The sequence below is a fragment of the Rattus rattus genome, chromosome 5 (assembly GCF_011064425.1).
Source record: "Rattus rattus isolate New Zealand chromosome 5, Rrattus_CSIRO_v1, whole genome shotgun sequence".
NCBI lineage: Eukaryota > Metazoa > Chordata > Mammalia > Rodentia > Muridae > Rattus > Rattus rattus.
Window position 1 is genome coordinate 80882898 of NC_046158.1, and position 14772 is coordinate 80897669.

The 14772-nt window shown below is 41.9% G+C and overlaps 1 protein-coding gene across 1 annotated transcript in view; it reads right to left on the reverse strand.

Moving 5' to 3' along the window:
* Positions 1 to 14772, reverse strand: part of Pdhx (pyruvate dehydrogenase complex component X) — a 53711-nt gene that overhangs the window by 26337 nt on the left and 12602 nt on the right. Inside the window, exon 2 of the mRNA XM_032903807.1 lies at positions 12605 to 12682. Coding sequence (XP_032759698.1) covers positions 12605 to 12682 — 78 coding nt within the window. The remainder of the gene's footprint in view (positions 1 to 12604; positions 12683 to 14772) is intronic.

Here is a 14772-nt window from a genome sequence, read left to right on the forward strand (position 1 = left end):
TGTGTGTGTGTATACATGCACATAATACATGGCTCATGTGTGGAAGTCAGAAGATAATTCATGGGAGTTGGTTTTCTCTTTCAACCACATGGGTCTCATGGGCCGAACTCAAGTCATCGAGCTGGGAGGCAGGTACTGAGCCTCTTACCAGCCCTGCTTTATTCTTTTAAGTATGAAAATTAGTATGAACATATATATAGCATGAGTGAATAAGAAAGCATTAGAAATACAATTACTTCTCAATGTGTTTGCACATGTGTGTGGATATTTTATGTTTTCCTAAAGCTATACAGTGGATATATTTACCACAATAAAAATTATTACAAAGATAGATGAAATTTTAAAAATAAATCCATACTCATAGAGATAATAACAACAAATGTATTTATTTTCTGGGATAGATAAAGATTCCTTGTCTCTTTATTTTATTTTACTTTTATTTTTTTGTCTCTTGATTTTTATTTTTGTTTTTGAAATGAAATTTCATACAGTCCATGCTAGGCTTCAGTAGACAAGGACAGTCTTGGCTTCCTAATCCTTCTGCCTCTCAGCCCCCATCCCACCCCCACCTTTAAAGGACAATTTGACTATTCCATTAAGTGAGAAACTGTATCAATTGCAATACTTTCCTGTTAAGTGTTTGGGACAAATTCAGAAACCTTGTTAGCACTACACAACACAGAATGAATATAGTATAAACAGAAAATAAAATACATCCGTGAAGCCAACTATGACCCATTTCTATGCAACAGAAAAAATACAAAACTTAAAATGTGCACAGGAGCGACACTACAGACGTGCAGGTTTCTGAGTCTAGAGGCCAAGGGAAAGATGTGGGGCTGAGAGAACAACCAGTCAAGGCTTCAGGAGCCAAAGGATAAGAAATGAGAGGACTAAAACATCTCTCAGCAACAGAAACTGTGGCAAATTACCTTTGAGGACAAAAGATGACCATATCCCAGGGCGTAGGGGATAGGCAGGAGGGAAGACATGGAAACAAGACCCCACACCACTGTCCACTCAAAGCAAACCCCATAACGAGGTTCCCCATCACAAAGAAATCTAATGTTATAAAAACAAAATACAATCAATAATTACAACAGAAACTGAATTTTGAGAAAATTACTATAGCAAATCTTTTTCAAGTCACTATTTTGAGGTAAATAGTCATCACAAACACAAGACATTTTTAAAAATTACAGAAATGAAACAAAATAGTGTCAAGAAGAAAGGAAAACAATTAAAGCTGTAGGGAGAGAAACTCAAGATTCTGAAGTAAGACACAGAAGAACACGACAATGGACCAAGCACCAATAGCACTGGAAGGGCAAACGGAGACAAGTGACAGCCTGAGAGCACCTCTCCACAGGCGAGCGGTTCAGGGATGGTGGCTGGAGGGACCAGTGGAGAGGCAGCTGTAGAGACAGACCACTGCTGAGAAGTTCCCAGGAGGCAGGAAGCAGGTGAAGAGTTCTGAACGCCGTACTGACTAAAATGGGTACACAGAGGAGTCTTGTGACTTGGAGGGAGGCTCTGACTTTTATGTAGGTGCTGGTGACAAGGGGATGTGTACACATGAACATTATTAGTTAGCTTTGGTGAAAACAAGAGTATTAGACAGTGTAAACATGAATCCACATTTGATGACCAGTATCGACACTATCGACAATAGGAAATATACTTTAAAACGTTATCAGGAAAAAGCAGATCATCTCAGTGGAATGACAGAGTCAGAGCACACTTCAGCAGTAAGAGGACAGTGAAATAACACAACACCAAAGAAAAACATTGTCTGGAACACTATACACAGCCAGACAGCCAATTAAGGATGAATTGTCAAGTATTTCAAGGTATACAAAGTGTAGGGAATTTTACTAATAGTGATTACTTTAAAGAGCTCCTACAAAATGCAGCTGAAGACAAGCAGACGCAAACAGAAGGGACGGACACACGAGCAAGTCCCCACTGAAGGCACTAACACACGTGTGTCACCCATTTACAATGTAACACCTAAAGATTAAAAGGTGAAATGAACTCTACAACAGCATAGATAACAAGAAGGCTTTGTGAGGGCTAACTGTGCTCACAACTATGGTACAGTTAGAAGAAAAACTGAATTAATACTAGATCCAACTGGCAAAGTTTGGGGATTTAAAAATACAAATAAGATCTATAGCATTCAAAACTCAGGAAAAGCAAAAAACAACAAAATGATCATCTAAAACAAAGAGAGAGTATAAGAAGTAAAAAGAATGAAAACAGAAATGTCTAAAAAATTATAGAATTGGCCTAGGGTATGAGTAATCACTGTACAGATGAATAGATTAAAACCATCTACTACAAAATTATCAAAATGAACACAAAACTAAAACCTTTGCAAATGTGTCTTCTAAGAGACAGACAACAAACAAAGCTGAATGAGAAATTCATTGAAGTAGAAAACATGAGACATACACACACCTACTCATATACAGCTCCTATGGATGCCAGAGCCATTAACCGGCGGTGCTGTGAGAGATACCAAAGAAAACCAACATTAGTAAATATGCCATTGAAAGCTCAGTGTATGGAAACTTCTCAGTACACCGGAATGAACAACCAGGTGATTTTACCTTAGTTACAGGAGCTCAGGACTACTAATATTAACATTTTAATAAAGAAAATTTAGCTGTTAGATGGTATTTACCAAACACCTAAAAGGTAGCTACCTCCTTTATCCCCAACAAGATGCTTCTGGCCAACAAACACTTATTAACACATTGTGCACCAAGGTTGCAGGAGTGGGAAATAAGAGTGGGTTGATTTGTTTGACTTTCTGACTCAAGAAACTCCCTGTATCCCCAGTAAAAAGTCAGCAGGGTAAGAAGTCAGCATGCTCTGGGGTTATTCAGGAGGTCCTCTAAATTGGTCTCTAGAAGGGAAAAGAAGCTTCCAAGAACAAGAGGACAGCTCCCCAAGCCTGAGAATATGAGTGAGCAGTGCACCAGGCAAGAAGATGGACAGCCAGAGCCCTGACCACAGCGGGATGCTTTAGGCAAGTGGCAAACAGACCAAGGGACGCAGTGGAGACTAGAATGCAGAAAGGCAAGACCAGGATGGAGACCCCGTCAGCAGGAGAGTTGCTGCTCCAGCCTGCCTTCCTTGCGCACCTTTCACCACAGATACTTCAGGAGGGACCTGACACTAATTTCGGCAGAACCCCCACCCCAATGCTTCTGTTGGAGCAATGGGAGAGCCTGCTCGACTAGGCAACTTTCCCAATACTTCTTAGATGCACAGACGATAAACTCTGGCCATAAAGAAAAAATACTGTGTGATTATTTTTCATGCACATTTAAATTTCAACTACTTTTTAAAGAACATGTATTGTTACTTTGGCCATATAAGTTTCTGAGTTACTCAACTGGCACACTTCTGCTGTTTCTGAATTCCTCTGCTAACTTGAAAAAAAATCACAAAGTGCATCAGGAAATGCTTTGCTGCTACTGTTGGTCTATCCCAGTCACTAGTCACCAGCTCCTGCATTAGAGACTCCACTGTGTGTAGTCTACCATTCCCCCAGTTTCAGGCCAGGGCTTCCTCACGTTAGGTGGAAATGCTCTGAGAGGCAGAGACTTCAGAAATCCCTCGTTTCCATACGGGACGCACATTTGCTCTTTACATTTACTTGGTTATAGCATTTGATTTGCAGCACATTTGTAACATCTGAAAAAGACGTTCTTCTTCTTTCTAAAGCCACGTCTCTCTATTCACACTGAACACTATGTTAGCAATATGAGCATGCTGAGGGAGCCAGAGCACGTGATCAACGGAGCAGGACACAGGAAACAAGTCTTGTCGAACCAGAGTTTAAAACAGAATTATTCCATGAGGAAGCACTGCCCGTAAGAATTAGGAGACTGAAGCTGTACCTGTTATCACTGGCACTGCACCCAGGACAGTTGAGACTGTGTAATGGCTCCCAAAGACCCAAACCCACAGCTCCAGTACTGATTAGCGCTGAGCCGCTCGGCAGAGTGGTAATGAGGATGCCAATCCCAGATACAAATGAGCTCCGCTAAGTTACTTATCTTTCCAACTTTCAGGAAGATTTTAAATGTGTAGCTATAAAAAACACCATGGACCTAAAAGTTCTATGTTTATGCTTCACATACACCTTTAAAAAAACATTTTGCAACATTTCCTGTTAAAAATAAAGTTTCAGATATATTTCTAGCTAATAAGCCACTAATAATCAGAAATCAGCCTCCCTGTTCTGCACTCTGTCATGTAAACAGGTCATTTAGCTAACATTCATGCACGAGGCACACACACAGAAGAATGGACAGTACTACGAAAGCCTACCCTACTCCACAAGGGTCTAGCGGGTCATTCTTAGCTGAGGCTCCCTGGTGGGCTCTCAGCATCACGTGGCTGGCTGCAGAAGATGGCGGCTCCTCTGCTACCTGCACCATGTCCTCCTGGCCCGTGTCAGTGTTGGGGGTGGAGCAGGCTGGAGCAAGAGTGTGGGTGCCAGCAGGGCCCAGAGCAGAGGCCTGCCCAGAGCTCTGCACCAAAGCCAGCAGCACAGTCCTGGTGAACAGCTGTCAGAACTGAGGATGAGCTCCACAGAGACTTCCCCTCTCCTGATCATGTCTCAAACACAGTTAATGGCAATGTTGGCTGTATTAAAGTAATCCCCTGCCTCTTACACAACAACTTTATTCTACTGACAGTGAGGACTAGACATCTGTTTCAAAGATGCTGCAGAGGACGGCCAGCTGTTGTCTGTTCAGCAAGTAGGTCAGAGCTGTACAGAGAGCAGGAAAATGTGCTTCTCGTGCTACAGTGAGTCATGGCGACCAACACACTGACAAAAGAAGCCACACAGAAAAGCCTGTCTTCTGTTTTACAAGAAATGTTGAGAAATGCAACGTTTAAAGATAGGACAATCAGGTTGGCAGGAGCTGGGGGCTGAGAAGGGAGTAGCTACCTCAGACAGCTGAGAGAAATGTGCTACAACTGAACTGAGGTGGCAGTCACATCATTAGGCACTGAAAACCAATGGAAATTATGCAAATTATTACCTTGATAAAACTGTCAAAATAGTCCTGTACTGAACAAACTGTGAAATTTACTTCCTTATCAAATTTTAGCATCACAGACACATGGCCATACACAATCGAAGCCAAGGCCTCTGCTATAGCTGGCCTACTCAGACCAGGGGCACCTACTCACACAGCATGAAGCGCCCTTCAGAGTAACACTACACTGGTTACATGAAAGTGGTGTGAACACTCACGGTTCTCAGCTGCATGAGGCAGGGAAGGGCAGGCACGAGGGCAGGTTCTGAGCAGACACACTCCCCACTCACTGCCTGCTCCATCCACATCCTGCCCACCCTGTGCACCATCATCTCAGCCTGGCTGTTCTACAGAGTAGAAAACAGACTTTGCAAACAGTGGGAAACCTGAATCTTCTAAAATACGCACGACTTTTTGGTTGAGGAATAACAAACTGTGCTCACTTTAAATGGGAAGCACTGGAATATACCCCCGAATAGGAAACTTTCAGTAAGGGTGGAATTACAGCTCAACTCACCTTTCAAGAGACTGGACATGAGGATACAGCCTAGAGGTTTCAAAACACCTTCTCTAATTTTATGGTATTTTTAGTTAATTCTTAGACTGAAATAAAATATAATACTGAATACAAAGCTATTATTTGACTCATTCAAGAGCTAGAAATAACGATATGCTGTTCTCTTACTTCTGCGATTTAGAGAATGGGATGAAGAGGAGCTCTGCTAGAACTCTAAATCCAAGACACAGATTCACTCAGTCGGCTCACTCCCAGGGTGGGCAGCCCGGTGGACAGACGACGGGATGAACCTGACAGCAGGATTCGCTGCACTCTGACCATCTTAGCTTCTAACATCCAACACACATGTACTCCCAGCATCGTCTGACGTGGCTGTAATTGCAAAGCCTCAGACTTTTAGGAACCCTTAAAGCTTATGAAGACTGCACTCTGTCACAGGGAATCAAATCACTATCTAGTCTTTCCTTGCAATTTCTACCTTCTTACATGTTCCAAGTTCTAAAATAAATGTTTTAAATCAGGGACTAGGCATCAATAAAGACTTCACTATCTAAACAAAAACAGTGTATTAAAAACTACCTGTTAGAATATAAAACTATTTTTAACACAAAAATTAACCAAACCATTAAAGATATATTGTTCACCATTTTAGATCACAGTGGCAACAGTCTTTAAAGGGATCATGAATTACCAAGAACAAGAATTAAGAATGGCCTCAGTTACTTCCAATATATTACTAAATACCACCCCCTGCCCCAAAGCTGGGTTAACACAAAATTTAAAGAGCAAACTGAAGGGAAATAAGCTCCAGAAGATTAAAATGTCTGCACTGGTGAGAAGCAGAGCACATGGCTGAAGCGCTCGCTTCCTGCTCCTGAGCGCACTGTCCAGTCCCAGTGCGTACCTCACCACACAGCTGAGGGGCTGCAGGCTCACTACATCCACCGGCCTGTAACTTCACAAAGTGGGGTGGAACTTAACTTTTCAAGTCAATATTTAGGGGTGCAAACATCCTGCTGAATGAATATGAAAAAGCCAAAGCTCTAAGCCATGAGGAGAAAAGGCTAAAATGACTCCCATGGATCATATTACTTAGAAATGCAGAACTTTCTCAGCCACTGATAATTATTTTAAAAGATGTCATTAGCCATACAGAGCCCGTCCTCAGAGTGCTTCAGTGAAGCACTGGCGTTGGTTTATATGCCTCTGAGAATTTTGGAAAGCACTGTTAGCTGTTTCTTTGAATATGCCATCTTCCATCTTCTCCTTTAGTCCTGGTGGATATGTTTCATTTTATTCTTCTCAGTCCCAACTTCTCTTTCTCATCTCCCATCCCTTTACCTTCCCTTCCCTTACTCTTGTTCTGCAGTTCACAAATCTGTGTGTTTGGGGGAGGGCAGCTGTGGTTCCATAGCCTCTGCTTCCTCCCTCTCAGGGTGTCCTGACACTGCTGCACACCAGGGGGCTGCATCAAGGAGGGGATCTATGTGTGTGTGTGTGGGAGGGGGGGGTTAGGGCTACAGTTCTTTTACACAAAGGCCTTCTCCCACAGTCTTCAGTAAAACAGCTCTCTCAGACGATCTTAGCTTGTGCACATACTTTTACTCAGAGTGGGCCTGAGTGCATGCACTTTACTCAGGGTGAGCAGAAGTGTCTATGGACGTTGGAGACCAGGAAGGAGTTTTCAGGGTAATGAAAATGACTGGCTGCAGTTTAAAGCTCCTGAGTGCCTCATTTGTATGAGGAGGCATTCCAGGAATCTCAGGTGCTGCCTGGGCAGATCCTTATCAGGAAAAGAGGAAGTCTGCAGGTCTGCCAAGGACTACTCAGCCTTCCCAGGTAGAGGGTGTGGGGAGTCAGTATTCCCAGACAATGTCAGAGAAGGAGAGGCCCTGCAGGTAAAGGGAGTCCTCCATTTTGAGAACTCAGATGAACTATCCTGTCATGGCAGACTTCAACCTTCATAAGCAGGGTCTCCTCACACAAATCTGCTCATGTCTTATAACGTCCTCACCTAACCTTCAGCACCATTTTTAACTTTATGGGCAACACTTTTCATGATAGGGCTTCCATTTGGCCCTTTTCTCTGCCTGGTGTTTTTAAGCTGAGTCTATGCTATCATCTTTAATTCTTTCTTTTATATGTTAAATAAGTTCACATTCACATATTTGTGTTTGAGTTTAGTAATTCTAACCAATGGCAGATCCTGGGAGTCTACTTGCTGCTGGCTATGCTTCCTGAATCACACTCCCAGACAACTGCTTCTGAGCACATCACTAAGTCTGGAACTGAGTGCTCAGCAAATGGGACTTGACCTTGGTTGGAATCCTGCATGGGTTACAGGATGAGTCCCACCAGGATAGCTTCAAAAGTATTAAGAGTTGAATACCTTTTCCTCAGCCAGGGACTTCTCACTCACAAAGTAGCAAGTACTATATATAAACCTGAAGCCCATGAGAGAAGCTTCAAGGAAATGGGCACTGTTACTCCACAGAGATTGACAGACCAACAATAACTCTGCTGTCACACAGCACTGAGTTCTACTCATACCCATAGCTCATACTCTATCAGCAACCCACACTGTGCCCAGACTCCACTTCCTGTAGCAGGCTGAGCCTCCTGCCTTCGATGCCTAATGCATCTCATAATGGACCAGGCCCAAACCTGAATTTAATCATGGTTTCCTTTTCCTGCCTCTCGACCAGCTCACATCTCTGCCCCTTTCTCAGCAGTCTCAGGGCCAGAGGGGCACATGGCTTCACTCTCCACTCCACTCTGGCTGAATTCTCTCACGTTTTAAGTCCATTTATTCTACAGGGACTAGTTAATCTGTAAAGCTTTCCAGGGTCTCTGTCACATTACACACTTTTGGATCTAACCAAATCCTCACGAATTAACTGCTTATAACCAGGGAAGAAAACATACTAACACATTCCCCACAAAGGAAGGGAGCTAAGCAACACTACCAGTCAAATGAAACTTCTAAGACTCACCAGCCATAATGTATTATACCCTTCACCCCCACGCAAGCCCAGTCCACATGACCAAACTTCTAATCTGAGGCTCCTTTTGCTTTCCTAGTACCCAGATTCCCTCAAAGAAAGGCAGTCCTGTCCTAAACCACCAAACTCATTTGGTCAGGGTTCTCAACTAAATGCCTGCCAGCTCTCTTCCTGGTCTCCGTATCTGTCATCATTACTGAAAGTGACGCCACAAATAGCTCGGCCTCCTGGAGCCAGAATATAACTCTGTGAGAATTAGAAATCTTGCCCATGGCCTAAACGCTGCATGTGCTATTTGCTGAACACTAGATTGTACCATTTGATAGCAGGGTTTACTTTAAAGACACCTGTGCTCAGTGCATCAGTCACATGCGGGCACCCTCCAAGCCCTGGCCAGGGCTAGTCCCTTGCTCTTCCCTGTCCTTTTTAAACACTTGCTCAACCAGCCCCCAAGATAAACATCAGGGAGCACGCACCTGCTGCCCTACAATTTCTCCATGTATCTAGTGACTCTGAATACAGACTGAAACTCTGTCCTCTTTCCTTCAAAGTTACACACCATGAACAAAGAGGATGGAAGTTTGGTTAGCGTGTGCAATAAGACGTTGGTCAGTGGACAGTATCTGGATGGTTACTCTTACAGTGACCAAAAGATGGAAAAACAAACGGAAACAGAACCCAGAACACAGGGGGCCCTTCCCACCTTCCTTTACACCAATGTTACTGCTTTTCCTTCTCTGACATAGAACCACAGCCCATTCACCTCTTTCACCTGGATAGTCAGTCTTTTCTAAGCACCGTACTAGACACTTGAGGTCTGGTGAAATGGCTGCTATACACAGTAAACAAGCACAACTTTACAGACAGGTTTGTATCAAGTATTCTTAGTAACATCAACAATCAAAATCACTGGTGATTTGAATAAAACTAAAGAATGGTTTCTCACTTTAGGTATACTGCAAAGGGACTAAATATAGCTTCTAAAGTATACATATAACTTCAAACACACAGAAGTGGCAAGGAAAGCTAACGAAGTCACAGCATCACGAGACTCATAGCCAGTCTCACTGCATCCATCCCATCCTTAACCTAAAGCTCCCACCAGTGCTATTTCAAACCCAACCACAGACGTAGCATCATTTCAAATCCTAGCTCCTGGAGATAACTACAGCATCATTAAACTTCTAAAGAAAATGGTCCCTTCAGAGCATTAAAATTCTAACCACTTTCAAAACTTCTTTTCAGTTTGCTTGGATCACACTCTATGAAGTCTACACACAGGCTTTAGTCTCTAAAGTCTGTTATGGCCTGTGTGCTCCTCTTGAAATTATGTGTTCAAGAGGCTGGCCTGTAGCATTCCCTAGTCTGTGGCTTGTTGACCTCTCCTCATGGCATCACGAAACAGGTTCCACTTCTCGCTTGTATACAGGAACATGGCAGGATTAAATTAAGTACATTCAGTTCCCTTTCTGGTAGGACTACTCCACAGTGAGGTGTTTTAATGGCAGGAAGCGAATTGCCTGGTTGCCTCTCTTACCATGATGCTAGCAGTCAGACAATCACTAGCTACGTCTATTACTTCATACCAGACTGTACGACAGTGATACCCTGACATTAGAATGACTTTTACACTTTTAACAGCTGAGGTATGCTGACGATGAGACATTCATTGATTATTTGGTTACCCTAAGCTACAGTTTGGAGAAAAGATGGGGAAAAGTAGTTGAGGCTTTGCATTTATTAATAGTTTCAAAATGATTTCATTTCCTAGAATCCTCTCAAATTTTTCAATTACTATTAGTTTTCAGTACTAAGAACTTAGGGTTCAATACACTTTGTGTACACCCGAACACCATTCATCGTCCTTACTGATCCTTAAATGACCCTATCTTTGGCTCCAGAAGTCTATAAAATGCCCTCTTAGGTTTTGGATCTTGTCCTTGCTTCTAAACTAATAAATATTCTAGGTTCACAGGCGTACGTCCTGTTCTAGCAGTAGCCAATCTCCAGAGTTTCACTCACTTCAGTGGGAGCTGGGACTTAAGAGACTGAAGTGTGGATGCTCGTTGGTCTTTGTTTCTACACATTTCCAGGAAAGGCCATGACAATTATTGTTGTGGGGTCTTTGTTTAACTTCTGCTATCATTCATCTGTTTTGTCTGTGACTCTTGCCAAAGTCCAGGTTACCCAGATCCATCCACCTCAACTACTCCTTTGATGTGTTCTGTAAAATACATATATGAACCTGACATCTACCTTTCTGGCCTTTCTGTCTCCCCCATCCTATCCTCTCCATTTTTAAGTCATTTTTAAGCTTTTCTCTTACCTTTTCTGGGTGCTGATTCCATGGCCTCTCACCTGCTAGGTAAGTGCTCTATCACTGACTGCACCTACAGCCCTTGGCTGCTGAGGCCTGGGCACTGCCCTTCCTCTTTATGAACACACTACCCTTGTCACTGCCCTGCTAGTTTTCACTGAACATCTCTCACATCAACAGGGGACACTGCTTACTTCTTTAGTTACAGCCATTTTAAAAGTTACAACAGCACTCTGCTCACTCTGACCAGCAGCTGGGCTGCCTTTCTACTAAACAGGCAATAACTAGTCTCACGTGTGGTGCATTTTGTCTTATTTTTACCAGTGTATCACAGAGACAAGTCTCTGGGAATAGAGCTACTGGGCCAAAGAGTAAATATGGAAGTAACTTTTCTAGATGCTGCAGTCTCTGCATTTAGATTATTTTCCACTCTGAGTATTTGAGAGCGCTCACTTCCCCCACTCCATCCACTGGTCAGCTGGTCAAACGTCCACATTTCTGTATATGATATTGAAACATGATATTTAGATAGCACTTGTTTGCTAATTTATTTATCAGTACATAGATTAAGTGTCTTTTTCCTCTATATCTAAGAGCCATTCCACATCTTTTTTCTGTAACCCACCTATTCATATATTGAACGTTTTAGGAATAGTCCTATTTTGTGGTACAAGCTCCTTTTTTCAGTTTGTCTCTAGATTCTTTTTATTTGGTTACCATGTTTTCTGTTATACAAATTTATTATCATTATTACTTTGTTTTATGTGTATGTGTTTCACATGCACATATTCGAGTATACTGCTTGTGTGCCTGGTGCCCTGGCCAGAAGAAAGTGCTGCATCCCCAGAACTGAAGTCCCTGACGGTTGGGAACTACCCTTTGAACACTTAGATTCAAACCTGGGTCTCCTGGAAGAACAGCCAGTGCTCCTAACTGCAGAGCATTTTCTCAAGCCCTACAAAATATTTTCTCATCAAATTTAACACTTATTGCCTTCTTGATTGTAGATTCTGAGAGGCAGGGAATTCACCACACTGTCAGCTGTACAGGAATCTATCAAAAATTTTCCTATTACTTGTGACAAATGTTTTTATTATTATACGGTATCTGACTTATTGATAATTTAGTCTTGACACAACACAAACGATGAATCTACTACTGTGCGTTTTCATACTTAGAACATCCATGAGTATTTACTGCCCTGTTTTCTTCAATTCCACCAGTCTGTGTTTTGAAGCACCCCACAGTTTTAACTGTAGGGTCCAATAACTAGCAAAACAGTCTAGTCCCCCACTGCTGCTGTTGTTTCTCTTTTAAGAATTTCCCTTATATTCTATCTTATTTATTTGTCCTTTCTATTGAAAGCACTTCCCTAGTTCCAGGAAAACATGCAGACACACACAAGCACAATAAGGTTATAGGTTAAGCAACATGATCATGATTTTGATTCTAAAAGCCACGAAAAGAACTAAATGTTGGAAGGGAAAGCCTTAAAGAGTTCACCATTATGTGACAGTGAAAAGGCATGTTTTAACCCAGAAAATTCTGATGCCCAATATAGTGCTTATTTTCATAAATCCACACCAACCAGTAAAGAAACACATCTGCTTGCTTTCTATCATGAATTATGTACAATACACGACATGACAGGAACGAAATGACCAGATCATCGAGCAGGGAAGACATCAGAAACACAGCTGCTCACCTTCCTTTTTCAGCCATTTCACGATGTTCCCTTGTTCCATCGTAGGAGACAGTGACGGCATTAGGATTTTAATAGGATCCGCTGAAATTAAAAACAGAAAAGATTAACTAAACATGCACACAAAAATACTACAAACCCATACTCACATACCAACACAAACATTACACACACACAAATACACACAGTGAGACACTATACATACACACATTCATATTATACACACTCATGTACTAACACACACATACAATGTTCCTCATTGAGAAAGGACACACCAAACTGGAAGTGACTATAAAAAACAAAAATAAAAGATTAAGCTAATACTTAAATACTTAAATATTTAGAATACTTTCAGATCCCTTTTCATGGCTAAAAGACACAAAACAAAATCAAGACAGGGTTCTATGTCCTACAGCAAAATAATCAGGATCAAATATAAAAACTTAAACTTCTAATCCTATGCTATTCAACGTACAACTGTTCTTGCCAGTAGGAACAAGCAGGAACACTGGCCTTGTCAAAGGTGATTGGGCAGGAAAACCTAGGAGTTAAGCAGACCTTAAATCCCAATATGTACTGTAAAAACATCCCCTGACTCATGAGACCTTTGGTTATGCATAAGAAACCACTTTCTCCTTAGATATCTAAAAGGAGATACTTCATAATCATCCAGCATCCTTCCCAAGAGTCTTTACTGTTTAGGACCTCATTAGAAGTGCATGAGTCTTTTACATTACAACTTATATAAAAGTTATTCTGGCAGAATACCAGAGCAACAAATGCCATTTCCAGAGTCTTCCACAGAATGTCTTCTGTCCTAATGGACTCCCAGGGACTGCAGCACAGGCTGCACACATTCCAAACATGAAGAGGATAGACTACGCTTTCCTTTTCTTTGTTAATGTTTCAGGGTTAAAAGCAGGATTTAACGAGAATGTTTAAGGAAGCTAGATATTTCCTTTTGGAAACCGACTGATTTTACTGTAATTTCAAATGGAAAATGGCTACAGCTTCATGGTAAAGGCATTTTCAGTCCTTTCAAATATACAATAGTCAGAGGAAACCTTCTGTCTGCTCTCCACTTCTGCCTGAAAACCAGCAACAGCACTATGCCATGTCCTCACTTTTTTAAAAATAATATTTTGTTAATGGAAAATGTGTGTCTTCTCAGGTCTTCCATGGTCTGAGTGCTAACCAATTTCCTTCCAAAGGCAGGTCCGCAGGTCCATTTCTTTCTGCTCCAATCACTGAGGCTCAATTCACACACTACTTCCCACCCGCAACCAAAGGCCCGAAGCCTAATAAATAAAGGGCTGAACTGAGAAGTCCAACCACAAATAGCCACAGATATTAAGGCATTCACTACTCCAACCAAGCCATCAGTGTTTAGACTCTACCTACTCATTTGATCTCTATTCTCCTGACTTTCAGTGGGTGCCAGTCTTAAAAGGCTAGAAAAGTAGAATGGCCACTCATAATGGCTCAACAATGAGAGTCTAAAACTACATGTCCTATTAGCATTCACATTTTCAATGAAAAGACTGCAGTTCAGACTTCCTGCCTAACTCAAGGCTAGCCTCTGCTATGGTACTTTGAGTCTGTCTGTCTCTTAATGCCCGTTAAATGCAACTCATCATTTAACCACTGGTTATTGGTAGCCCATGGACTAACCACAGCAAACCAGACATAACAACTCCACATGAGCACTCTTTATAAGTCTAACAAAATACCTAGTATACCTTACCCATGGACTAACCACAGCAAACCAGACATAACGACTCCACATGAGCACTCTTTATAAGTCTAACAAATACCTAGTATACCTTTACCTGGGCATATAGAGCTGCAGCATTAGGAAAGCACTTTTCCAAATGACGACGAGTGTTTCAAATGCACTAGAGAGCAACTAATCTCAAGCTACCTCCAGAGAACAGATAAAGACATGTACTGGAGCGCTAGCTTAGGGCTTAGGAGTACTTGCTGCTCTTCCAGAAGACCTGGGTTTGAGTCCCAGAACCCACATGACATCTTATACCAACATGTAACTCTAGTTCCAGGATATGTGAGGAGCTCTTCTGGCCTCCATGGTCCAAGCATAAATGTGGTATGCAGACATACATGCAGTTAGAACTTCCATACATACAAAATAAACAATTTCAATTTAAAAAATG